At 41.1% G+C, this 26,480-nt stretch overlaps 1 protein-coding gene and 1 long non-coding RNA gene across 2 annotated transcripts in view; one reads left to right on the forward strand and one right to left on the reverse strand.

Moving 5' to 3' along the window:
- SLC28A2 (solute carrier family 28 member 2) overlaps positions 1–26,480 on the forward strand; it is a 35,781-nt gene that overhangs the window by 2,364 nt on the left and 6,937 nt on the right. Inside the window, exons 4-17 of the mRNA XM_036032930.1 lie at positions 1,821–1,912; positions 3,002–3,185; positions 4,605–4,746; positions 5,348–5,461; positions 5,805–5,882; positions 6,940–7,020; positions 7,458–7,538; positions 9,772–9,897; positions 9,976–10,106; positions 10,527–10,695; positions 10,905–11,102; positions 11,707–11,788; positions 13,097–13,195; positions 13,403–13,514. Coding sequence (XP_035888823.1) covers positions 1,821–1,912; positions 3,002–3,185; positions 4,605–4,746; positions 5,348–5,461; positions 5,805–5,882; positions 6,940–7,020; positions 7,458–7,538; positions 9,772–9,897; positions 9,976–10,106; positions 10,527–10,695; positions 10,905–11,102; positions 11,707–11,788; positions 13,097–13,195; positions 13,403–13,514 — 1,689 coding nt within the window. The remainder of the gene's footprint in view (positions 1–1,820; positions 1,913–3,001; positions 3,186–4,604; positions 4,747–5,347; positions 5,462–5,804; positions 5,883–6,939; positions 7,021–7,457; positions 7,539–9,771; positions 9,898–9,975; positions 10,107–10,526; positions 10,696–10,904; positions 11,103–11,706; positions 11,789–13,096; positions 13,196–13,402; positions 13,515–26,480) is intronic.
- Positions 76–23,890, reverse strand: LOC118502075. The gene is made up of 4 exons (XR_004904751.1): positions 23,780–23,890; positions 19,749–19,753; positions 17,459–17,463; positions 76–88 (listed from the first exon to the last, which is right to left on the reverse strand). It is a non-coding gene; the product is annotated as an uncharacterized LOC118502075 (long non-coding RNA).

Consider the following 26,480-nt stretch of genomic DNA (forward strand, 5'->3'; position numbering starts at 1 on the left):
GTAAGATGGGTCAGATGAAAGCCACACTGCATAGTGTGGGAACAGTCTGGATATTTATAAAAACCTGCAGAAGTCATACACTGAGAAGCTTAGACAAGGCTATTGAATAGTAGTTTCTCAAGCTAATATGATCCAGAGCAGCTCCCCCCAAAAGTTTATTTTTGTGTGTTTTTTAAAATTCATTTTAAAGAATTAACAAAAAAATAACCCTAAAGATGAAAATTCTATTTTTTCCCCAGAAATTCATTTCTGTATACAAATTGAGATATATCAACATGGGCATGTGGGAATAAATTAGAGAAGTTAAATCCCAGAGACACTTTTACAGTAAAATTGACAAAATTTAGTGGATAACTAAAGGCCAACCATTTTCAGTACATATACTCAGACCTGTTTTTATCCTAACTCCTGTTCTTGGTTCCTCAGAAAATCCTTAATCTGATCCTGCAATGCAAACTGTTTTTAGCTTCTCTTTCTTTGTGTAACTATCTGAATTTAGCCATGTATACATATATATCTTATCTTATCATATCTTATCCATTCATCCACTGATGGGCACTTGATTGGTTCCCTCTCTTGGCTCTCGTGAATAATGTTGAAATAAGCATGGGAGTGCATACATCTCACCAATATTTTGTTTTCATTTCTTGTGGGTCCTGTGGGTATATACCCAGAAGTAAAATTGTTGGATCATATGGGATCTATTTTGAATTTTCTGAAGAACCTCCATATTGTTTTCCATGGTGGTTGAACCAAATTACATTCTCACTGAGAGAGTACAAGGGTTTCCCTTTTCTCCACATCTTTGCCAACACTAGTTGTATCTCATGTCTTCTTGGCGATAGCTACTCTAACAGGTGTGAGGTGATAGCTCATTGTGGTTTGGCTTTGCATTTCTCTGATGATTACTGATAGTGAGCATCTTTTCATGTACCTGTTGGCCATTTGGATATCTTCTTTGGAAAAAGGTCTATTTGGTGCCTCTGCCCATTACTTAGTAGGATGGTTTGTTTTTTCTTATTGAGTTGTATGAGTTCTTTATATATTTTTGAAGCTGGGATGACAGTGAAGAGCTCAGATTCTGAAGTGGGACTGCCTGAGTTTATTGTCTTTACTCCTTATAGCTTCCATTTCCTTGGGAAAGTTACTTAACCTCTTTTTTCCAGTTTTCACATCTATCAAATGGGAATGATAATAATGAACAACCTTAAGAATTCTTAGGAGGAGTCAATGAATTACTACTGGTAAAGTTCTCAGAAAGTACTCACACATAAAGAACACTACATAAATGCTCATTAAGTCAAACTTGAATAGTCTTACCTGTTGGGCATTTGCTCTCAGGCCCTGCCCACCCAGGGATTCTTGATGTTTTCCTCCTGGTCTGTCAATGCATATCTGATTGGCTGTTCAGAGTTATGGGTTTGTGTGGTGTTTGGGAAGGTATGGTCAAAGCTGCCTCTCAGAAGAAAAAGCCCTTTTTCTGTATCTGGAAGCTGAGCAATGCCTTGTCCCTAGGAAACAGGAAAGGAGTAGGTCCCAGGATCTCTCCCTGATGTGACCAGTGTCTGCCTCTGTGGCAGGAGATTACTGAGAATAATGCCTGTCTAGGTTGGGTAGGCTTATTCTGACCTACTGCCCATAGGCACAGTTCCATTTGGACTTTCTGGAATTGCTGGAACACTACTCAATGTCCTCCTGGCTGGATAATTTTCCATATTGATTAGGAGAAAATTCTTCCTCAGGCCAGGTAATCTAAGTTCTGGAATTGATATAAATGGGAGGGAGTAAGTTTTATATTTTAATTTTTGGGTTCTCTTCAGGAGGAGCCTACAACCTTTCACCAGGGTGAGACGTTTCTGCAAAACACACGCCAGCTTGCTCAAGAAGATTCTGCTGTACCTGTTGTGTGTAGGTGAGGTGCTGAGAATTCCTGGAAGTGAGAGACGTAATTGTTTTAGAAAACTGACCTCGTGTCAAGACATTTCTAGGTGGGATGCAACTTTATCCACAAACTGGTCCAAAGGACTATTTGATGTATAAATCTTAACACTGGCTTTGTAGTTGAACTACATTTATTAAGTTGCATTTCCAGGATAAGTAAAATCTTAGCAGAATTTATCTTTCAAAGTTGTTTGATAGACTTAAATATTTCAGAGAATCTGAGCTTGTCTCTATTTTGGTGTCTTGATTCAAAGCAGGGCATGGTTTTTACAGTCTTTACAAGAGAATCCTGTAGTATACATAACTTATTTGCTGGTTTGCTAGTAATACCGATGATATAAAATATTTTTTTAATATAACAAACCTCTATTTAAAATATACTGTCATGATATATAGGTCTTAGACATCAATATTAGAGGCAGCTGGTATGATGAGAGCAAAAATTTTATTTGGGGCTCAGTCAGGGAGTCATGGGGTGGAGACTATATGGCTGTACATTAAGTCCTCACTTAACATTATCAATGGGTTCTGTCACTTTAAGTGGAATGAGGTATAATGACCCAATTTTACCAGAGGCTAATTGATATAAACAAGAGTTAAGTTCCTATGGCATCTCATCCACATTATAATGAAAGACATCCTGAAACAACTTGTTATGCATCCTAGTAGTAGCCTTGTTTATGTGATTTTGCTCAAGAGGAAAGATGAAAATGACTGGGATTATAAAGTTTTAGGAAAGATGACTTTTGGGGTATCTAATGGTGGATCCTGATCAAATCTACTTCAAGGGAAAAAATTTATCAGAGTAAATTCAAGGGGGTTCATTAAAGACAAGTGAAAACATGTAACATTCCAACTAAGTTGGACACTCCTTGGGTATCCTCAAGAAGGAAACAGCCACCTAGTCTGGCCTTGAGAACTGCAGCTCAGTCTGGGGCTGGGCGGCAATGTAGCTGGAGGGTTATTATTGCTTTAAGCCCCAGACATTCATGACTAGAGCTTCATTTGCCTCTGGTGAGCTCTGACTTGCTCATCCTTACTCTGCACCTTCTCTTTTTAGCTTATGCAGCCTACTTCCTGGCAGCCTGCATCTTGGATTTCCAGAGGGCACTGGCCTTATTTGTCCTCACTTGTCTGGTGCTCTTGGTCCTGGTTCACCGCTTTCTGAAACCGTTCTTTGCTAAAATATTAACAAAATGTTTGAAGCCATTTGAAAACTCCTGTCTGAAGCGTTGGATAAAATGGTGAGTTAAGACAAGAATCTCAATACCCCTGGCCCCCTAAACTTGTCCCGAACTGAGTCTGCTTCCCTTTTTCTCCTGTGACAATTCCTGAGCTGTCTTGCAGACCTTCACCTATGCTTTTCAAAATCAATGCTCAGAGAGCAAATAGCAACAGGCCTCTGAGTACTGGACTTCATTTTCTCATAGCCTCGGGTATCAACATTGCTAGGGGGCAAGATGGGTTAAGTTTCAGAAAAGAGTTTCAGTCTGTTTATTGTCAGGGTCTGTGACAGAAATAAGGAAAACCATACTCTTCTGCAATGAAGTAATCAAAATGAAGAGGCTTACAGCTGCATTAAGCTATCAGATTGATTTGATGGTTGTTTTACTTCTAGTCCCCCAGACTTTCTGCACCCATTGGTGTCTTTGACAATTCCTTAGAGTATAACCAGCAAACGTCCTGTTTAGTGAATACTAAACTGGGTCTTACAGTGGCCACAGCTCATCTAACTAGCTGTATAGCATGCACATGTCCTTTGATCACAGGCCTGGAGCAACAGATTAACTTTCTGACTCTATAGAATTCCTCTTTTCTGCCTGTTCTCCAACGGGTGCAAAGAAATAGGTGTTCAGAATGTTCGCAACAGCAATTATTTGGAGAAACACATGAGACCACAACCTCAATTTTGGATCATTGATTTATTTGACACTGAGGAGACAAAGCTAAAATGACACTGTTTATTAGCAGGACAGATTCTGGAAGCCAGATTTTATTCACCTTAAATGAGAAGAGCTCACAGTAAGAATAGCTCCAAAATTCAACCCTGATTTACAGTGCTGTTTGTCCTTGTTGTTCTTTCTGAGGCATCTCAGTGGACAATGTGTTCTTCTTGTTTTGCTTTCTTTTCACGTGCACTCTCTTTTCTAATTTTTTAAAACGACTTCACACTCAGACATGAGGAATCCAGTCTCTGTATTTATCAAGCATATTTGGTACATCAAGGGACCATAAGACCATAGGGGTTGATTTGTGGCTTAGCCTTTACTCTTGCCCTTGGAGTGGTTGGAAATTGGGTGAGGATTCCTGGGGACCATGCGTACTTTTCCTCCTTTTAAAAATATTTTGGTTATTCATTAGTACCAGCTTAAAGAATGAGTCTTTATTTTACATCTTACTGATGTGGAAGCTTGAGGAAGGTAGGCCAAGTGATTTGCATCCTCACTTTGGACTCTTTAAACTTCATTCTGTGAGTAAGAGAATTGAAGAGAGAGCTGCTAGATAGGAAACCACCAGATGAATGTTTTTCAAGACAGGTCTCTATGTCTAACCTATTGAGTTATTTCACTTACCCTTGGGTTAACGTCTGTTTTTTAGAGGTAAGATTAATTATTTGTTATTCTTATTGAGTTGATGACATGATATTGTCATTCTCTCTTCAGGGTGTTCGCTGGAGTCTGCCTGGTTGGCCTTATCCTGTGGCTTGCCCTAGACACAGCCCAAAGGCCGGAGCAGCTGATCTCTTTGGCAGGAATCTTCCTGATCATCCTCATCCTCTTTGCTTTCTCCAAACACCACAGTGCAGTGAGTTTGGGGGACGCAGGGTGGGCCAAGGGCTGCATATTACCAGTTACAAAGTACATGTGTCAAATATTGATTACAAAGGTAAAACTAAGTTATTTACAATCTCTGGAATTTGCTTTTTTGATGTTTTTACTCCTAAGAGAAGTTTTAAAGTTCTCGAAGGCCCTAGACCACTTATTTTCATATAATAAGTTATAATCCATAGTGAGCCTTGATATGAAATTTGTGTATCTAGGCCAGTGTAAAAAGACAAAGGAAAAAAAAAGGATAGAAAGAAAATAGAACACAACAGGGGATCAGATTGCATTGTGCATAGTAATATTGAAGTATTGGATTTGATGTTTTTATTTGTATATCTGTATGTATGCGCATGTGTCATCTAATCTGTAGACAGTTTTATAAATCAAATGGACATATGTGGGTCTTTACTTATTACTGCCTTGTTTCCTCCTGTTCCCCACTCCATCTTACCCCATGTTTCCTGATAACATCCTGGGTTAGTTTCATCCTCAGTACACGTACCCATGTTTAAAACTCCAACCAGGTAATGGACAAGTAGGATTTAGAACTCACATTGAAATAATGTTCTTGTTGGTCCCAGGTGTCCTGGAGGGCAGTGCTTTGGGGCCTGGGTCTTCAGTTTGTCTTAGGGATCTTGGTCATCAGAACTGATCCTGGATTTATTGCATTTCAATGGCTGGGAAACCAGATTCAGGTATGAGAAGTCGAATGAGAGGGCTCTACTTTTTAGATCCCTAGAGAAAGGAGATTTGGGGGAAGCCTGCAGAGATTGGGCTGTCTTGATGATGATGGTGGCAGATCTGGTGGGAAAGGAAAGAGTACCCTGGGGTACCACTCATCATATGAATAATGAGAACTGAACTGTGCAGTCCTCTGTCATTCAGTGAGCAACTCTTAGGGACATGGCTTGCCCCCAGGTTGTCAAAGGGAGGCTAGCTTCAGAAATAACAGTAGGACCTAATTATGCATGAGGCTGATCACATATTCCTTCATATCCTCCCTGGCTTCACTCTTGTTCACTCTCTCTCTCCTTACAGATCTTCCTGAACTACACTGTGGCTGGCTCCAGTTTTGTCTTTGGGGATGTGCTGGTCAAGGATGTCTTTGCTTTTCAGGTCATATCTGTTTTGTAGGCAGGAATGAGTGTCACTGTGGGGTAAAGCAGAAGATGCAAATGTATGTCCAAGAGATCAGCCAGTCTCTACACCAGTTTGAGCCGAAGAAGGGGATTTGATCCCACCAGTGGAAGGAACAGCACCAGTCTCTCGCCCTTTGATCATTTCCATACTGAAACTGGAATAAAATAGGAGTGGGGGAGAAGGGCTCAGGAAAACATCTCTTGTGTCTTGGTACTAATGGGATAATAGATATGTGATACATTTAAAATTTATTCCTAAAGTAGCTTGTGTCGAAGTATCCATTGAGTATCTACACTGTATGAGCTGCTCTTGGGAGGCTGAGAGCCTAATTTGGAGTCTGATAGGCAGTCTGTTTATGGCATACACATTCACACAGCGGTCTGCCTTCACCGGCGAGGGATGCATTCTGAGACCCCCAGTGGGGGGATGCCTGAAACCGCAGGTAGTACCAGACCCTATATATGATGTTTTTTCCAATATACATACTTACATACCTTTGATAAAGTTTAATTTAGAAATTAGGCAATTTCACAGACAGAAGATTCATTCTTACCATAGATCTTAGCAACCTTAGCATGCATTTTTTCCCTATTAAGTTGAGAATGTTCACTTTTTTTCTTAAAGAAAGCACTTTACAGGTTGTCTTTGGCATATTCAAATTGCCTGCATTACAACTCTTGTGCTTTGGGGCCATTAAGTAAATAAGGGTGACCAGAACACATGTGCTGAGATACTGCAATGATCTCCCTGACAACCTAGATGGCTGCTAAGTGCCTAACGGGCTGGCGGGTATTGTGTAGACTAGACAAAGGGATTATTTGTATCCCAAGCAGGACAGAACAGGACAGCATGAGATTCCATTACACTATTCATAATGGCACACAATTTAAAACCTAGGAATTCTTTACTTTGGGAATTTTCCATTACGTATTTTCTAACCATGGCTGACCATAACTGATAGCATGGAAAGTGGAACTGTCAATAAGAGGGACCACTGTAATATCTCATTAGTTGCCTGTCATTGTCTTTACAGACCTTACCGATCATCATTTTCTTTGGATGTGTGATGTCCATTCTCTACTACCTGGGCCTTGTGCAGTGGGTAGTTCAGAAGGTGAGTCATTCTCCTACACCCCTCAGGAGGTGGGCCTTCATCTTCTGATCTGTCGAGAAGCATGAAAATGACACTTCATTTGGAAAAATGCTCCTATGTAGGATCTAGATGTTAGAGCCAATGTAAAAAGGCAAACTTTCAAGCATGCCCTATTTCAGATGGTCAGGCCCAGGCTCTAGGCTGACTGAGGGGCAGAGCAGGAAGAGAAAATGGGCTGGACTGTCATTTCATACTGACTTTTAATCTACATGTTCTGGAAGCCAAGAGTCCTGAGTTCTGGTCCAGGCTCTGTTTGTAACTTGCTCTGTGGCTTTGGGCTTGACACTCCACTGCTCTAGGTCTTAGTTTCCTTACCAGTAAAATGGGTGTGGGGGATTTGCTGGGTACTCTCCAAGATTCCTGCTAATGTTAATGGTTTATGCTTTGTATCCCTTTAGATCGCCTGGTTTTTGCAAATCACCATGGGCACCACTGCCACAGAGACATTGGCTGTGGCAGGAAACATCTTTGTGGGTATGATAAGTACACTGAGGCCTTCTGCTCTTTTCTTTATTTTTTAAAATATTTTATTTATTTATTTTTAGAAAGAGGGGAGGGGTGGGAGAAAGAGAGGGAGAGGAACATCAACGTGTGGTTGCCTCTTGTGCGCCTCCTATGGGGGACCTGGTTCACAACCCAGACATGTGCCCTCACTGGGAATTGAAGTAGCAGCCCTTTGGTTTGCAGGCTGGTGCTCAATCCACTAACCACACAAGCCAGGGCTGCTCTTTTTTCCCGAGGAACAAATAGTGTGGAGGAAAACAGGTTGAGAAAAGTGTTTTCCTTCTTAAAAGTCAAATAAATGAACTGTATGGGAAGATAATCAGTAATGAAATAAAACTTAAATGTTCAAAGGAAACTCAGTTCATTGCTTTTACCCTTCATGTGTAAGAATACTTAGCTTGGCCTACTTAGTTTGGACATCCTTAATGACCAATGCAACTTTTAAAAAAAATTTTAAAAATTGATTTGAGAAAGTGAGCGAGAGAGAGAGATTGAGCTTTGTTGTTCAGTTTATGTATGCACTCACTGGTTGATACTTGTATGTGTCCCGACTGGAGATTGAACCCACGTTCTTGGCATATTGGGATGATGCTCTAATCAACTGAGCTACCTGGCCAGAGCCAATCCAATGACTTAATATAGGAATTTAGGGAAACTTCCTGGTCCAAATTTAATCTTCCTTCAGTCTCTATGAAGGGTATTTGTTCTATGTTCTTGTTTCTCCTGCGATCCTTGTTTTCCAGGGTCTCTAAGGAGCTAATAGCTTGCCTTGGTCAGTGCTAACACCAAGGCTCTTCTCCATAATACACTGTTTGATACATTTATATGGAATAGGTGCTCTGTATGTGCTGTTGACTGATTAGTTCAATGTTAGGGACAATGGCTTTTCAAATTGAAAAGGGGTTAGTATTGAGGTCCTTCTCTCTCAAGGTCTTAGTTGGATTAACTGTTTCTGAAATGTTTTCTGAGTGCTTCTGCACATTCCCACCATAGCATTCCACATTTTACTGAAATTATCCATAATCAGCGTAGTTTTTAGTGTTGGACTATAAGCTCCTAAGAGTAAAATTCTGCCTTATTTATATTAATATCCCTAGTACAAGACTAGGCACATGATTGTCACTCATTAAATGACATTATCTTAGGTTGATGCTAAATACAGTTTACAGAGTTGGATCTTCATAATTTCATCAAGTTTTCACAAACCTTATTTTTTGATTCTTTCATCAACCCTGGGCTTTAATAAACTATTTTGCATTTAATTTAAAGAATACTTTTTAAGCAACTAATTTGTGCTCAGGGAGTGCACTATACTTCATATGGTCATTCATTAAGTACATCAGGTCCTTGAAGAATGTCTGAACAAAAATTATTTTATTTGTCCCTCCACATCTGGCTTATTTCACTTAGCATAATGCTCTCCAGTTCCATCTATGCTGTTGCAAAGGGTAGGAGCTCCTTCTTTCTCTCTGCTGCATGGTACTCCATTTATGATCTCACCAGTAACTGGAACATAATCAACAAAAGAAAAGAGCAAACAAAATATAATCAGAGACATTGAAATTAAGAACAATCTAACAATAACCAGAGGGGAGGGAGGAGGGGACAATCAGAGGAAGGGTTTTCAGGAACTACTGTAAAGAACACATGGACAAAACCAAGGGGGAAGGGTGGAATCAGGGGAAGAAGGTGGGTTTGGCTGGGGTGGGGGGAAAATGCAGACAACTGTAAATGAACAACAATAAAAGAATTTTACAAAAGTGTTTCATTCAACTTTGTTTTCTTATAAAGTTGATGAGATGTCAGAGGAACTTAACTCTTGTTTATATCAATTAGTTTACGGTAAAACTGGTTTCATTATACATTGTTTTGCTTGAAGTTGCAGAACCTATCAAAGTTAAGTGAAAAATTATTGTGTATGATTTTAGACATGGAAAACATACCAAAAAATAGATACCATTTTTCTTCCATAGCATTTTGAAATCTAAACAAATGAGACAAACAGGTATGAAAGCAGATGAGAACAGTGTCAGCCAGGGTATGATAAGGTGCCAGAGAGACTGAGGCAGACGCTGGGAGGACCTAAAAGCAGCACTCAGTGCTGCAAGGGCACTTACACTAGAGGGATGTGTCCCTAGGGTGGGAGTGGGCACTTTGGGGCAGGGAGTCACACACTCTCTAATCTGACTTGCTTCTCCTTCTTCATAGACAGAGGCACCTCTGCTCATCCGCCCGTATCTTGCAGACATGACACTTTCCGAAGTCCATGCAGTGATGACTGGCGGGTTTGCCACCATCTCAGGCACTGTGTTGGGAGCCTTCATATCCTTTGGGGTAGGCATAGTCTGATGACTCCTGGGTGAGCCCACATCTGGGTTCTGCAGATGCCGATTCCTAAGTCTACCCTTACAGATTGAAGCGTCATCCTTGATTTCTGCATCTGTGATGGCTGCCCCTTCTGCTCTTGCCTTGTCAAAGTTGGTATATCCAGAAGTGGAAGAATCCAAGTTTAAGAATAAGGAGGGTATAAAATTATCCCGTGGGTAAGTCCATATAATTGGGGAGATGATGAGGTCAGGTGCAGACTCAAGGGTCGTGCTGTGGTGACAGAGGTTTCAAGTCTCCCAGAGAAGGATTAATCTGACACCATATCCCCTCTTGTCTACCTCTGCTTCTAGCTAATCGTGCTGATTTTGTTTGTTTGTTTCACCCTCCACCTGCCTCTGTCTTCTGCATACCAGTATCCTCTGTCCTTGGTGTCAGTGCAATTTCATGGCAATTACATCTGATAGTGCTCAGCATACTTTTTACAAAAAGGGTCACTAAGGAACCCCATCACCTCTCAAGCTGGTCTGGCACCCTCCTCCTGCACTCCCACACAGAGGGAAAGTGGGATTTCTCTTCTGTGAGGGGCTGAGACTAATCCAGACATCATATCCTTCTCCTATGCCCAACAACCACAGCAAAGAGAAGAATATCCTAGAGGCCGCCAGCAGTGGAGCCACAGATGCCATAAGCCTTGCTGCTAATGTAGCAGCCAACCTGATTGCCTTTTTGGCAGTGTTGGCCTTCATCAATGCAGCCCTCTCTTGGCTAGGGGAATTGGTAGACATACAAGGGCTCACTTTCCAGGTAAATAATTACATTTGTTGGGCTGTCCCTCTAAAGTGTGTTTAAGTAGTCCTTGAAATGTACATGCCCTCCTGACCCACAATGAGCTAAAAGAGAGCATGGATAGAAGGGTGGGAGAGATTGAGTTAAGTCTCCAGAGAAAGTCCTTTTGTCTTGACTTGTGTTATTTGTTCTTTCTTTTCCTGGGGTATCTCTTTCTTTTTACCTAGGTGATTTGCTCCTACATCCTAAGGCCCATGGTTTTCATGATGGGTGTAGAGTGGGCAGATTGTCCAATGGTGGCTGAGATGGTGGGGATCAAGTTCTTCACAAATGAGTTTGTAGCCTACCAGCAACTATCTCAATACAAGAACAAACGTCTCTCCGGAATGGAAGAGTGGATCGGAGGCAAGAAACAGTGGATTTCTGTAGGTGACAATCCAGAAAAGCATAAATTGTCTGTGGGCAGACAGAAAGTGTCACACCAGTTTCCTTCCCACCCATGAATCCCTTTCCAGTGTCCCAGCCTAACCACAAAGCCTGCATAATGCTATGCTTAGCTCTAGCACCCCTGCTGCCCTGAGGTCTGTGTGCTACTCCTCTCCTGCACTCTGACCCAACTTTTATCTGTAAGGGACTTGTTGGGGCTTTACAGTTGAGACAGTCCAGAGTGGACACTATTTTTGATGGCCTAAAGTCCTCTTCTTCATTTATAAGTTTAAATTGCTATTAATTGATCTCCTTTTCTCTCTTCCTCTCTTTCTTCCCTCTCAATCATCCTCATTCTTAGGCCTTCTTCTTATTGAAGGGCTTCAACAAGAAGAGTGTTGGGCAAAGAGGCCCATAGTGGTTTCCATATCCTTATCCCTGTGATAACTCAGAAAACGATTATTTTCTGAGCATCTTTTCCATGTCCCTTAGGGTAGTGTGGACAAGATTGGAGGTTTCATGTTCTTTGGAATTTCTATCATGATTATATGACTGCATATATGGAACTGTGTTTGTTTACTTATTTATTTTTGTTTGGCCTAGGTGAGAGCTGAAATCATTACAACATTTTCACTGTGTGGATTTGCCAATCTTAGTTCCATAGGAATCACACTGGGAGGCTTGAGTGAGTTCATTCATTTTTTCAACTACGCTATAAACCAGCCGGATCCTGGCTTCTGTACCAGGCAGTCCTGGTGCTCCAGTACAAGTTCAGACCAGATAGAGAAGCTGATGTGAAATGAGCCTTCTCAGGCACAGTTAATTTGGAGTTAAGGCAACCATGCTACCTGGGTGTGCATGGAGCCCAGACTGGGTTTACCATCTCGATTTCTGTTACTCTTTTTCCTTTCAATTGGAGGCCCACAAGACCTATTTTATTTTTATTTTCATTTTGAGGAAGATAATGATATTACTTTTACTTTGCCATTAAATGGTCATAGTGCACATATAAGTAAAGATATTTTTTTTATTCAGTAGCAAAGGTACTTTCTGAAATTAGGGTGCTCACCAGTTGTTTTCACAGAAATGGACAAGGAACCAAAAGACAAATAAAATCATCAGATACATAAGACAGATACATAGTAAGAGCCAGTGGTGTCAAGTGTTGGACTAAAAGCTACAAATCACCAGGTGTGGGAGAAGTGATTATCTGAAGCAGACACAGATATATTTGATTGCTGAAGATATTGCTGAATGTGGGTGATGATTGGGTGAAAAAATATGAGAACGTGGAATTGTCTTTGAGGGCAGGGGCAGAGAAAATGACTAGCAGATTTGAAGAGTTTGGAAGATCCAAGTTAGAAATACAGTATAAGAAATACAGCTCAGTGTGTCCATTTATTGTTACTCATATTCTGTGGTAGAATCATTCAGTTGATTTATTTGGTAGCTGATAGAACAATTTAAAGGTGAAACAATTTCCTTTTGGTTTAATTTTTCCCTTTGTTAAATATCTGTCTGTACTGTTCTAGTTCTGATGCCCTATCATGGTCTGATTGTGAGATTGTGTCTGGCAGCGGGATGTGTGCATGTGACTAAGGCTTAGGTGAATGTTGCTGTCCTTATCCCTCTGGCTCAAAATGGTCCCTCTAATTCTGGTCCCAGATCTTAACTAGGGAACACCCAGGCATGTGTGCCTGTCTGGAGCAAACCAGAGCTTTGCTTGACCCAGATATCTTGGGAGAGTTCTTGGAACCACTGAGGTTAGGGTCAGACAAACATTCCTTGACCCGGGGAACGTCTGAGTTAGTGAACCCTCAGAACGTATACACACACTTCTTAGGGTACTGCTGGCCAGCCTCTGGTCATTAGTGGTAAAAAAAAAAGCTGTTCATCTGCATTTGTTCTTGTGCATTCTTTAGTTGGGTCTCATAAGAAATCCTGCATTGGCTGATGAGAAAGAGATCAAGTTATTTTGTTTTGTTGTCTGCAGCATCAATGGTACCCCACCGGAAGAGTGACTTATCCAAGGTTGTGGTCAGTGCCCTCTTCACAGGAGCCTGTGTATCCCTTATCAGTGCCTGTGTGGCAGGTAGGTAATTCAGCTTAGTCTCTTGGCAGAAATCACATACCTAGATCCTGATAAGATCTCTCTCAGAGTATCAATTTAACCATCCATCTCACAGATGCATAGAAAAGGCACCCAGTCTACAATGTTCTCAGTTTACACCCAAATCATTAAGATCCTTCAGGAACATGTATGAATCTTCCCCTTAGTATCTCTGTCTTCTTTATCCAGGAATCCTCTATGTTCCCAGAGGAGCTGAAACTGACTGTGTCTCCTTCCTAAACACAAGTTTCACCAATCGAACCTACGAGACCTATGTGTGCTGCAGACAGCTCTTTCAGAGGTGAGTGAGCATGAGGATTCCAGCCCCCTCCTCCTATACGCTGTCTTCCACCCAGGAATCTTCGGGCATGGGAAGAAATGAGGTCTGAGAGTAATCATGGGAATGCTGAATAGAGTTTAAGAAGGAAGATGGGTATTTGTGGTAGTCCAGATTTATGTTCTTTTCTCTTACCTTAGTATTTATTATCTCTAGTATAGAGAAGTGACAGATTTTACCTGTATTGGTGGGACACTGAAAAGTGGAAGGGCAGGGGAAGAAGAAAGGACATGTGACTTCCCTGACAAGAAGTTACTATATTTATTGTGACTGGAATATTGTAGGTGAAGACTTGGCAATGCTCTTAAGTGGCTAAAAAATTGTGGGTTTCTTCAGACAGAAATGATGACTGAAAGAGTATAAAGCTGAATCAATAAAATCATAATGCATTCATATAGCATAAAAATGAGTCTGTTTACCAATTTCTGGAATATTATATCAATAGTTTTCTGGTTCCTCATGTACGAAGCATGAAAGTCACCACTCCATTCTAACAAGTTAAAAACTAAACAATCTGAGAAAGCAATAATTTGTAGATTCATATGAGAGGTGAGGACCCAGGGCAAACCACTGTCCCCGATATTGGACAGAGAGGGGAACACAGGGAGTCATGATTACTGGAACAGAAACTCGTGAGTGGGAACTGCTGCGGAAACCTGTGCAGGGGTAGGAAAACCTGAAACTGTAATTGCTGGAGACATAGTGAGGACAAGTCTGAATGTTTAAAAACTTGGGAGTAGGGCAGTCATGGGGGGCACACCACACTTTTGTGTTTTACCTCCAGGAGATAAACCAGGTTCAGAATAGCTCCTTTTCCCCTTCCCTTGTGCTTCTGGCTGGGTGAGGGGGAAAAGGGAACCATTTTAAAATACACCAGAATGCACTGAGTTGTTTGTTTGTTTATTTGTTTGTTTTTTGGTGGACCTGTGCTTTTGATTATTTTAGGTAAGTACCAGGAGTAGAAACGCTGGGTGCTGAAGTAGATAAATGTGTGATGAAATGTATGCCATTGGAAAGCTGGTCCGTAGAGCAGAACTGTGTGGTCAAATAGATTCACTTTATCTGGTGCTCCATTTGAGTCTTAGTTTTCTATGAGTTCTCTTCTCTTTTTGACTTTAAGTTTTCAATTGCAGATGGCATGCAAAATTATATTACTTTCAGGTGTACAACCCAGTGATTAGACATATAACTTACTAAGAGATCATCCTGATAAATCTCACACCCATCAGACACCATACAATTATAACAGTATTGTCTATATTCCCTATTCTGCATTTTACATCCCTGTAACCACCAATTTGTACTTCTTAATCTCTTCACCTTTTTCACCCATAACCCTGACACCCTCCCATATGGCAACTGTCAAAATGTTTTCTGTATCTAAGATTCTGTTTCTCTTCTGCTTGTTTATTTTGTTTTTAGATTCAATCATTGATAGATATGTATTTACTGCCATTTTATTACTCATATTTTTATCTTTTTTCTTCTTAAAGAAGGCCCTTTAACATCTTCTATAATACTTGTTTGGTGGTGATGAACCCCTTTAGTTTCTTCTTGTCTGGGAAGCTCTTTTTTTGACCTTCAATTCTAAATGATAGCCTTGCTGCATAGAGTAATCTTGATTATAGGTCATTGCTTTTCATGGCTTTGAATATTTCTTACCAGTCCTTTCTGGCCTGCAAAATCTCTGTTGAGAAATCTCTGTCTTATGGGAGCTCCTTTGTAAGTAACTAACTGCTTTTCTCTTGCTGCTTTTAAGATTCTCTCTTTGTCTTTAACTTTTTGCATTTTAATTATGATGTGTCTTTGTGTAGGTGTTTTTTGGGTTCTCCTTGTTTGAGACTCTCTGTACTTCCTGGAGTTGGATGTCTATTTTCTTCACCAGATTAGGGAAGTGTTCTCTCATTATTTTTTCACATAGGTGTTTAATTCCTAGCTCTTTTACTTCTTCTGACAACCTCATGATGCAAATGTTGGTCACTTGAAGTTGTCCTAAAGGCTTTTTATGCTATCCTCATTTTTTTTTGGATTCCTTTTTGTTTTTGTTGTTCTAACTGAGTGTTGTCTGTTTCATTCTCTTCCAAATCTCAGATTTGATCTTCTGCTTCATCTACTCCACTGTTGATTCCTTACAATGCAGTCTTTATTTTAGTTAATGTATTCTTCATTTCTAGCTGATTATTTTTTATGTTTCCTAGTTCCATTTTTATGCTTCCTCTTTGTTGAAGTTCTAAGTTCATCTACTTTTCCTTTAAGTTCACTGGGCATTTTTATAACCAGTGTTTTGAGCTCTGCATTTAATAGATTGCTTGCTTCCATTTTGTTTAGTTTTTTTTTTTCTAGAGTTTTGTTCTGTTTTTCAATTGGGACATATTTCTTTGTCTCCTCATTTTGGCAGCCCCCTGTGTTTGTTTCTACACAGTAGGTAGAGCTGCAAGTTGCCCGGGCTTGGTAGAGTGCCTTTATGTAGCAGGTGTCCTGTAAGGTCCAGGGGCACAGCATATCTGTTTACATGAGCTGGGAACCTCAGGTTCAACTCCCCCATTCCTTGTGTGAGCTGTGTACACCCTCATGTTGTAGTTGAGCCTTGATTGCTGTTGGCACATCAGTGGGAGGCACTTACCACTAGGCTGATTGTGGTAAGGACTGGCTACAACCATCATAGAGAATCATCTGTTCAGGCCCCACTCCATGGACCGGTACTTACTTCAGCAGCGCTTTGGTGTCTGCTGAGTTCACCCCTTGAGTGTCTCACTTGTGGATGTGGTTGGGTGGTGCTTTAATGTGGTCTGAAGCTGTTCACGGTTTTGCTGGCTTGGGGGACTCTGGGAGGTGTAGGCCAAGGTCAGCTGCTGCCTGTGTTCTGCCTGGGGCCACCCACCATGAGCTACAAAGCAATCTGCAGATGGCTGGTACTTTTACTGGGCTTGGAGATGTCTCAGAAGGGCCAAGCTGCAAACTAAGTCCAGCTGCTACTAGTGCTATGTCTGGGGTCACTTAGTGAGAGGTACAAGGCATGCTGAAGCCATATGCTTCTTGTTTGAGAGATTTTAGGAAAGTCTGAAGCATGAACCAAGATAGGCCATTTGTAAAAATGTCACTGGGAGAGCTTGATTGGCCTGAAAGTTGGGTGGGGTAGGGTCTCAGGGAATCACCAGGGTGGGGATAACAATGTGAGCCGGGTTGATGGAGTCTTACATATGCCACCAGCCTGCAAGTTCTGTGTGTGTGTGTGTATGTGTGTGTGTGTGTGTGTGTGTGTGTGTGTGGCAGGGGGTGGTTCAGAAAAGTAACAATGGACTCTGCCAACTCTGTGAGTTGTTCTGACCAGGAGTAAGCCGCTCCTTCAGTTCTCACTCTGATGCCAGACAATTTAGTTCTTCTCCCTATGTCTCTTGTGCCTTTTGAGCTGCTGTCCCAATGCTGTAGCTCAGAGTCAGTGACTCTGAGTATATACATGCACTGGCCATTTAAGAGGAACACCTGGGACTCCAGCTGTCCTTAGTCTCACTCAGCCACAATTCCCACTACCAGATGTTATAGGGCCTACTCTTTCTGGTCCTGGAACTCTGAGTTGGAAGGCCTGGTGTGGGGCCGGGACCCCTTACTCCTCAAAGGAGACCTCTGCAGCTGAGATTGTCCTCCCAAATTTTATCCACCACACATGGGTGTGGGTTGAGCCCTTTCCATATCTCTGCCCCTCCTACCAGTCTCAATGTGGCTACTTCTTTATATCCTTAGTTCTAGGACTTCTGTTCAGCTAGATTTCAGGTGGATCTGAAAGATGGTTGTTCTGTAGTTTAGTTGTAATTTTGATGTGGTTATAGGAAGATGTGAGTACCATGTTTACCTATGTTACAATCTTGATAGGAAGATTGTGTTGTTTTTGTTTTTTTTTTTCTTTTAACAAGAACTGCCCTCAGGGGCAACTAGTTAACCACAGTAAAACCAGGTAGGGTATTTTCAGAGCCTAACTGACCTGGGAGGAGGGAAATACCCAACTTCAGCCCATGCTAGCCATCCTATCCCACTTAGCAAGGAGGAAAAAACTTGAGAAAAATTTATGAAGTTCATAGTCCTCGCTAAAAGATTGAGACCTAAAAAGGTATGGGCTCACTAAAATATTGAGACCTATTCATAGCACTATAGCATACTTCCCCTCCTCCTATGTCTTATTACCATATCACATTACTAAAAGCCTATTTACAATGGTTTCTTTATGTGTACAACATGTCTGGCTATGAAAAAGAAATGCCAAGACTCCCTGAAAGGCAAAATATATGATCTGAAAAGACAGCGCAAGGATCAGAACTAAACATGGTAAGGATGTTGGAATTAATCAAGTTGAGAATTTTAAACAACTATGATTAATATGCTTAGGACTCTAATGAGTAAAGTAGACAGCATGTAAGAACAGAGGGGCAATATAAGCAGAGATGTAGGAATCCTAAGAAAGAACCGAGGAGAAATTTTACAGATCAAAAAGTGCTGTAACAGAATGAAGGATGCTTATTAGTAGACTAGACACAGCTGAGGAAAGAATCTTTGAGCTTGAAGATATATCAATAGAAACCACCAACTCTGAAAAGCAAAGATAACAAGGACTGAAACAAACAAAAACAGAATAGAATATCCAAGGACTATGTTATAACTACAAATACCAGGAGAAGAGTAAAGGAATGGAAAAAACAATGATGACCTAGTATTTCCTCAAATTAATGTCAGACACCAAGCCACAGATCCAGGAACCTCAGAGAATATGAAGCAGGAAAAATACCAAGAAAACTACACCTTAGCATGTTTTCAAATTACAGAAAATCAGAGGTAGAGAAAAACACTGAAGAAGCCAGTAGGAAAAAAAGAGCATATATCATTAAGCTAAAAGAAGTAGTTATAGGATACACAGAAAGAAGGAATTGAGGAACTAGAATGTTTGGTTCTGCCAAAGCAAAAGACATGTGTAGTAGGGATATGTGGGAAACTGAAGAGAGTTCTGAAGACAATGAAAAGAGTTCTTAGATGAGGCTAAAATATCTTAAAAGGCTTTGTACTAAATGCTAAGTAATATAGATTTTGACTTACAGAATTCTGAACATTGGCATAATTTTTTTTAAAGATCATTCTTATAGCCTTTAATTGTCAGGGAGACCAATAAACCCACTGGTGTAATAGTCTAAGTGAGAAATGGTGGCAGCTGATACTAAGTGTTTATGAGGATGAAGATGCACTAGACCAAGGAGAATTAATAGGATTTGTCATTGTTAGATAGGAGGGAAGAATAGTATAAAAAAAGGAAAGGAGCCTCAAGTACTCTCTCCTTTCTGGCTTGTGCAAATGCGTCTAATGGGGGCCATTATTTCACCGAGAGAGGATTAGTTCCAAGAATTGGAATAAAAGGGAAAGATTGTGGCTTAGTTTAATTCAGTTGGATATATTGACTTGGAGGTGCCTGTGGATCCTCCATGTGAAGCTACTCACAAGCTGAATTGGGTCTGAGGTTCAGGAGAGAAATCAAAGCTGGGGATGTATTTGGAAGTTAAGTTAGTGATCTATCTGTTCACCATATAGGTAGATGTTCGGGTGCTAGCTGCATAACAGGTTTCTATGCCAAGTTAACAGATTGTTACCCTGTTTATTTGGACATTTACATCAGAGTAGGCAACCAACATCTTTTTTAAAAAAATAATCTTTTTAATATACTATTAAAGGCGAGTTAGAAGCTGGATAGACTGGCATAGTTTTGATCCCTATGTTCTTGTGGCAGTTCAATAGATTTCGTTATGTAAGCATAATCTAAAGTAAATGGAAAAAGTGAAAATTGCTAATTTTTGTTTAAAGATGAGTTGTGTTTCCATCACTGAAATTCACTGAAAAATTAATAGAACACTCTTTCCTACTCACTTCTGCTTCCAAAGCTGCAATTGACTCTGTCTGTAGTTACTTATTGAGTGTCAATAGCACTTAGAATCTGAAAGAGATCTTGTTTTTTTTCCAATTTATTTATACTAAATAAGACTTGGGTGACTCCAGACTGAGATGGCAATATAGGAGGCTCCAGAATTTCCCTTCTTCCAGCTGCACTGAATATACAGCTGCCTAGAAATCCTCTCTGAGAGAAGTGGAAACTAGCTGAGTGACTCCTACACATTGGGTAACTGAGAAAATACCCACATTGAATTGGGTAGAAAAGGCTAAGACAAAATCTTACCATAAACCCCAGCCCTCACATAGCACCCTGCAATTGAGGGAAATCCCAGAGGAATGAAGGGTTTGACTGCACATATAGGGCACAAACTTTTTAAAAAAATTATATGTTATTGTTTATGTTATTCCAGTTACCCAATTTTCACCTCTTACACACCCTCCACCTAGACTCCTCCCTTAGGCAATCCCCACAATGTTATCCATGTCCATGGGTCATGCATATATGTTTTTTGGCTACTCTATTCCCTATCCTGTCCTTTATACCCCCATGACTATTCTGTAACTACCAATGTGTACTTCTGATTCCCTTTACCATTTTTGTTCATTCCTCTGACCCCACTCCCATCTAGCAACCATCAAAATGTTCTCTGTGTCTTTAATTCTGCTTCTGTTTTGCTTGTTCATTTATTTTGTTCTTTAAATTCAATTGTTGATAGATATGTATTTATTACCATTCCATTACTCATATTTTTAATCATTTTCTTCTTAAAGGAGATGCTTTAACATTTCATATGATATTGGTTTGGTGATGATAAACTCCTTTACCTTCTTTTTGTCTGGGAAGCTCTTTATCTGTCCTTTGATTCTAAATAATAGCTTTGCTGGGTAAAGCACCCTTGGGTGTAGGTTCTTGCTTTTCATCACATTGAATATTTCTTGCCAGTTACTTCTAGCCTGAAAAGTTTCTTATGATAAGTCAGCTGACAGTTTTATGGGAGCTCCCCTGTAGGTAACTAACTGCTTTTCTCTTGCTGTTTTTAAGATTCTCTCTGCCTTCAACCTTTGGCATTTCAATTATGATGTGTCTTGGTGTGGGCCTCTTTGGGTTCATCCTATTTGGGACTGTGTGCTTTCTGGATTTGTATGTATATTTCCTTCACCTCTAAGGAAGTTTTCTGTCATTATTTTTTCACATTGGTGTTCAATTCCTTGCTCTCTCTCTACTCCTCCCTGCACCCCCATGATGCAGATGTTGGTGCACTTGAAGTCATCCCAGAGGCTCCTTACACTATCCTCACTTAAAAAATTTTTTTTCCTTCTTGCTGTTCTGATATTTTTTACTTCCTTATATTCCAAATTGCTGATTTGATTCTTGGCTTTATCCAGTCTACTGTTGTTTCCCTGTAAATTGTTCTTTATTTCATTTAGTGTAGCCTTTGTTTCTGACTGGATCTTTTTTATGCTGTTGAGCTCCTCACTAAGTTCATTAAGCATCCTTATAATCTGTGTTTTAAACCCTGCATCTAGTAGATTGCTTGTCTCCATTTTTGTTTAGTTCTTTTTCTGGAGTTTTGTTATGTTCTTTAATTTGGGCTATGTTTCTTTGTCTCCTCATTTTGGCAGCCTCCTTGTGTTTGTTTCTATATATTTGGTAGAGCTGCTACATCTTCCAGGCTTGGTAGAGTGGCCTAATATAGTACATGTCCTGTAGGGTCTATTGCTATAGCCTCCTCTATTACCCAAGCTGGATACTCAGGGTGCCCCCACCGAAGGGCTGTGTGTACCCTCCTAATGTAGTTGAGCCTTGATTGCTGTTGGTATGTTCAAGGTCAGCCACCCCATGTTCTGTTCAGGATCACACAGCAAAAGCTACAAAGCAATCTACAGTTGGCTGCTACAATTGTGGTGGGCTTGGAAGCACACAGGTGAGGCCACACTGTGAAACAAGAGCTGCTGCTAGTGCTGGGCCTGGGGCAACTTATCAAGAGGGTATGGGGCTTGCTGAAACTAGATGCTGCTTGTTTGAGAGAATTTAGGAAAATCTGAAGCATGAGCCAAGATAAGCTATTTGTATGGAAAGGCCACTAGAAACAGCTTGGGTGGGCCTGAAAGTTGGGTGGGATGGGCCCTCAGAGAATCCCAGGGTGGGGCAAACAGTGATAGCCAGGTTGATGGAGACTCATATATGGTGCCCATTTTCTGGCTCTGTGACTGTGTTGGAGGAGGGATCAGTAAAAGAACAATAGCCTCTGCCAGCATGTCTGTCTGAGAGAAAGGTGTCCCCCCAGCACAACTACATCTTCATCTGGAATGGGCACCAAATTTTAAGGCTCCAACTTGAGGGACAGACTTCCCAAACACCTAGCTCTGAAAACATATGGGGCTTGGATTCCTGAGTCTCATAGGTTTATAGCAAACAACAAGTAGTTCCTAACAGGCAATAAACACTCACTGTGGCTATCCCACAAGACTCAGTGCATAGGGAAGAGGCAAAATTGCTCATTTCCCAGCCTTTCTCAGGAAAGGGTTTGATAGCCTACTTTCCAAATTGCTGCCAGGGCTTCTGGCTTCTAATTACCATGCATCTAAGTGTTGACTACAATCCTCCCCAGAGCACTTCCCCCATCTTCTCCCCTAGGCTCACTTCAGTGATAAAACCAGGTTATCAGCATTTCTTTGGAAAGAGCTTGTACATATGCCTGTGCTACAGTTTTCATGGTGCTGCCCAAGAGACAAGTCCCCAGATCACCTGGCTCTGATAGCCAATGTGGCTTGCATTCATGAGTCCCATAGGCCTGTAGCAGATAAAAAGAGGCTGTTGTTAATCGGTGTGTGTGAGAGAGAGCATTCTCCTTGGCTATATCCCCAGGGCTTAGTGCATAGGAAAGAGGCAAAAACATCCCTCTCCCTGTCATCCCTGGAAGGGGATTGACTACACACTTTAAAAGCCACTGACTAAAGGTCCAGCTTCCAAGTAGCATGCATCTAGGGGGATTATTGTGATCTTCCTTGGAGCCTAGTCTCTCCCTCTAGCTCACTCCAACAATAAAATGAAGTTGCCCCTATTTTTTGGCTGCTACCAAAGAGACAGGCTCCCAAAACACCTAGCTCTGATAGTAATCTGAGCTTGCATTCATAAAAGCAGTAGGAAATATAGCAAACAGAGATGCAGTTTTTAAACAAGCGCAGAAGCACCCCATGTAGCTATACACCCAGGTTCAGTGCAGAGGGAATAGGCAAAAATACCCACTTTCAAGTTTCTCTGTAAAAGGGGTTTGACTGCATACTTTCCCAGCTGGTACCTGAGGATCTAGCTTCTAATCAGCCTGCCTTTAGGTGCTGCCTGCAAACCTCCCCTTTGGGACACTAACAAGACCTACATGGAAACACATAAATACCATATTTTGCCATGTATAATGCATACTTTTTTGCCCAAATATTTGAGGGAAAATAAGGATGCACATTGTAAATGGGTGGTACTAGTTTCATGTCTATATAAATGTTTTTAATTCTTTTGTTTATGCTTATGCATTAAAATATAACTCTAGAAAGCAATGACAATATCTGTATGCAAACTGATATCCTGGAATACAATAATCGGTTTTGTTGAACTTACAATCAACTTGCAATGAATACAGTTTTGCCAACAATTCAGCTAAATGAAAGGAAGAGCAATGTATTGTTATCCACAGAGTGAGATAGATGATGTCGATTGTTTATTCACTTGATAAGATAGGTGATGCTGACTTTATTACCATAGGGTGAACAGTGCAACATTTCTCTTCATACACTTTAGGCAGGAGAAATTATTAGGAAGTCCCTTGGAAAATTTCAAAATTGTTTTCATACACTGCAAGCTTTAAGCTAAAATTTATTAAATATGTTAAAAAGCATGGCAGCAGAGCTGCTGAGAGACATTGGACCTCATCCCATAAAGAGTGTCATCAGATTGTGGAGACAATAGGAAGAAAAGCTTCTTTAGATGCCAAGATGGAAGAAGGCAATGTGAGGGTAACCTCCACAGTGGCCAGAGGTGGAGCAGGAGATGAAGACCTGGATTCTGGAGAAGATCTGTTTCAACCAAGATGATAGAAGAAAAAGATAAAAAGGCCCTGGCTGGTGTGGCTCAGTGGATTGAGTGCCAGCGTGTGATGGCCAAAAGGTTGCTGGTTCTATTCCCAGTCAGGGCACATGCCTGGGTCACAGGCCAGGCTTTCAGTTGGGGGTGTGTGATCTCTCACACACTTAGGTGTTTCTCCCTCCCTTTCTCTAAAATAACTTTTAAAAGAAAAAGGTAAACGGACTGCATGAGAATAAAACATTGATGCTTTCTCAGGGACACCTAAATGGTGCTTTAACTTTATGAAGAGGGATGGTGTGAGTATGAGGACATGAATGAAACTTGTCCAAAAACTTCCAGCAGCCTATGAGAATCAAGTTTTGGAATTTCATTCTCATGTTATCAATCTTCAAAAGACTTACAACTTGGAGCTGTCCCAAACTGCCAATATGGACGAGGTCGCACTCACATTTGATGTGCCATCCAACAGAACTGTGGACATCAAAGGAGCAAACATGGTGGCTGTTAAAACTAGTGGTCATGAGAAAACACATTTCACTTTGTTCTAGCCTGCTTTGCAGATGGGACAAAGCTACTTACCACCTATGATCATCTTTAAAAGAAAAACATTTCCGAGACCTCTGGCAAGATGGAGGAATAGGTGAACGCACCGTACCTCCTCGCACAACCAAGAATAGAACAACAATAATATACAGTCATAATTTCATGCAAAACTGTCAGAGGATTTGTCTGAATGGAAGTCGGACAGCCAAGAAGTTGAAGCAGACCCGTACATCCAGACTGGTAGGGGATGACGAGCTGGGCAGGCGCGGGGCTGGTGCTGGTTGGCGGCACACGGAGGTCAGGGGAAATTTGGCGCAAAATCAGCGCGACAGCCATCTGGGGCGCAAGAACGCAGCGGTGATCCCTGAGTACGCAAGCTGCGGCTGGGGGAACCAGTAGGGCAGCGATTGTGGACCAGGGCAGAGCTTGTGGCCCGGGATCCCAAGCAAGGAAGTGTCTGAGCCCAGGAGAATGGAACTGCTGCCATTATTCCCTCCCATCCCCGCTCCTGCCCCTGCCCCCACATATAACATCACAATCTAGCGACTGAAGTGCCCAGTCCCAGTGAACACCTAAGGCTCTGACCCCCACCGTAACAAGAGCGACCAGACTGGAAAAGAAAAAAAAATAATAATAGGAGAGATAGGGAAAGACATAAGATATGTTTCCAGCAGAACAGATCAGTCCCCAGGACTCATCCTTTTGAGTGACCAAGAAATAGCCAATCTATCAGATACACAGTTCAAAACACTGGTGATCAGAAAGCTCATGGAATTGGTTGACTTTGGGCGCAATTTAGATGAAAGGATGCAGGTTACCATAAAAGAGATGCAGGAAGATACGCGGAGGAGAGCCAATAGTGAAAGGAAGGAGTCTGAGTCTCAAAACAATACAGTGGACCAGAAGGAAGATAGAATCAACCAAGCAGGAAAGCATGATGAAATACGAATTCAAAAAATCGAGGAAAAGCTTAAGAGCATTGAGGACACCTTTAAACGTTCCAACATCTGAATTATAGGGGTACCAGAAGGGGAGGAGTGACGAGTGGAAAAGTTATTTGAACAAATAATAAAGGAGAACTTCCCCAATCTGGCAAAGGGAACAGTCTTCCAAGAAATCCAAGAAGCTCAGAGAGCCCCAAAGAAATTGGGCCCAAGAAGAAACACACCAAGGCACATCATAATTACATTAGCCAAGGTAAAAACGAAGGAGAGAATCTTAGAAGCAGCAAGAGATAAGGGGACAGTAACCTACAAAGGAGTTCCCATCAGACTGTCAGCTGATTTCTCCAAAGAGACCTTACAGGCAAGAAGGGGCTGGAAAGAAATATTCCAAGTCATGAAAGACAAGGATCTACATCCCAGATTGCTCTATCCAGCAAAGCTCTCATTTAGAATGGAAGGGAAGATAAAGTGCTTTTCAGATAAGGTCAAATTAAAGGAGTTCATCATCGCCAAGCCCTTATTTTATGAAATGCTAAAGGGACTTATCTAAGAAAAGAAGATAAAGAAAAGACATGTATAGTAAAAGGACAGCAACTCACAATTATTAACAACCACACCTAAAGCAAAACTAAAAGAAACTAAGTAAACAACTAGAACAGGAACAGAGCCACAGAAATGGAGGGCTAGCAGTAGGGGGGTGGGAGGAGGAGAGAGGGGTAAAAGGTATAGAGAATAAGTAGCATAGAAGGTAGGTTGAAAATAGATAGGGGGAGGGCAAGAATAGTACGGGAAATGTAGAAGCTAAAGAACTCACAAGTATGACACATGGACATGAACTAAAGGGGGGGAACGTGGGTGGGAGAGGGGGTACAGGGTGGAGGGGAGTAAAGGGGGAAATGGGACAACTGTAATAGCATAATCAATAAAATATATTTAAAAAAAGAAAAAACAAACCAAAACAAAAAAAAAAGAACATTTCCTTACCACATGATCTCATTCTTTTAAGTGGAACCTAATTAACAAAACAAACAAGCGAGCAAAATAGAACCAGAGACATGGAAATAAAGAACAAGCTCACAGTGACCAGAGGGGAGAGGGGAAAGGAATAATGGGGGAAAGAAGGGGAAGGGTCAAGTCAAGGATCATGTATAAAGGACCCATGGACAAAGACAACAAGGGAGATGATTGAAGTGGAAGGAGGCAGGTGGGTAGGGTAGGGGAGAGTAATGGGAGGAAAATGGGAACAACTGTAACTGAACAACAATAAGAAAAAAAACATTTCCGAAAGAAAAGATTCCAAGTGGAGTTATTGTCCATGTGCATTGAAAAAGGATGGATGAATGAAGAAGGCATGAAAATCTGGTTTAACAAAGTCTGGTCATAAAGGCCTGGACGATTAGTTTAAAAATCAGCTTTGCTTGTTTTTGATCACTTCAA

This window comes from Phyllostomus discolor, chromosome 1, assembly GCF_004126475.2.
Source record: "Phyllostomus discolor isolate MPI-MPIP mPhyDis1 chromosome 1, mPhyDis1.pri.v3, whole genome shotgun sequence".
In the NCBI taxonomy this organism is placed as follows: Eukaryota; Metazoa; Chordata; class Mammalia; order Chiroptera; family Phyllostomidae; genus Phyllostomus; species Phyllostomus discolor.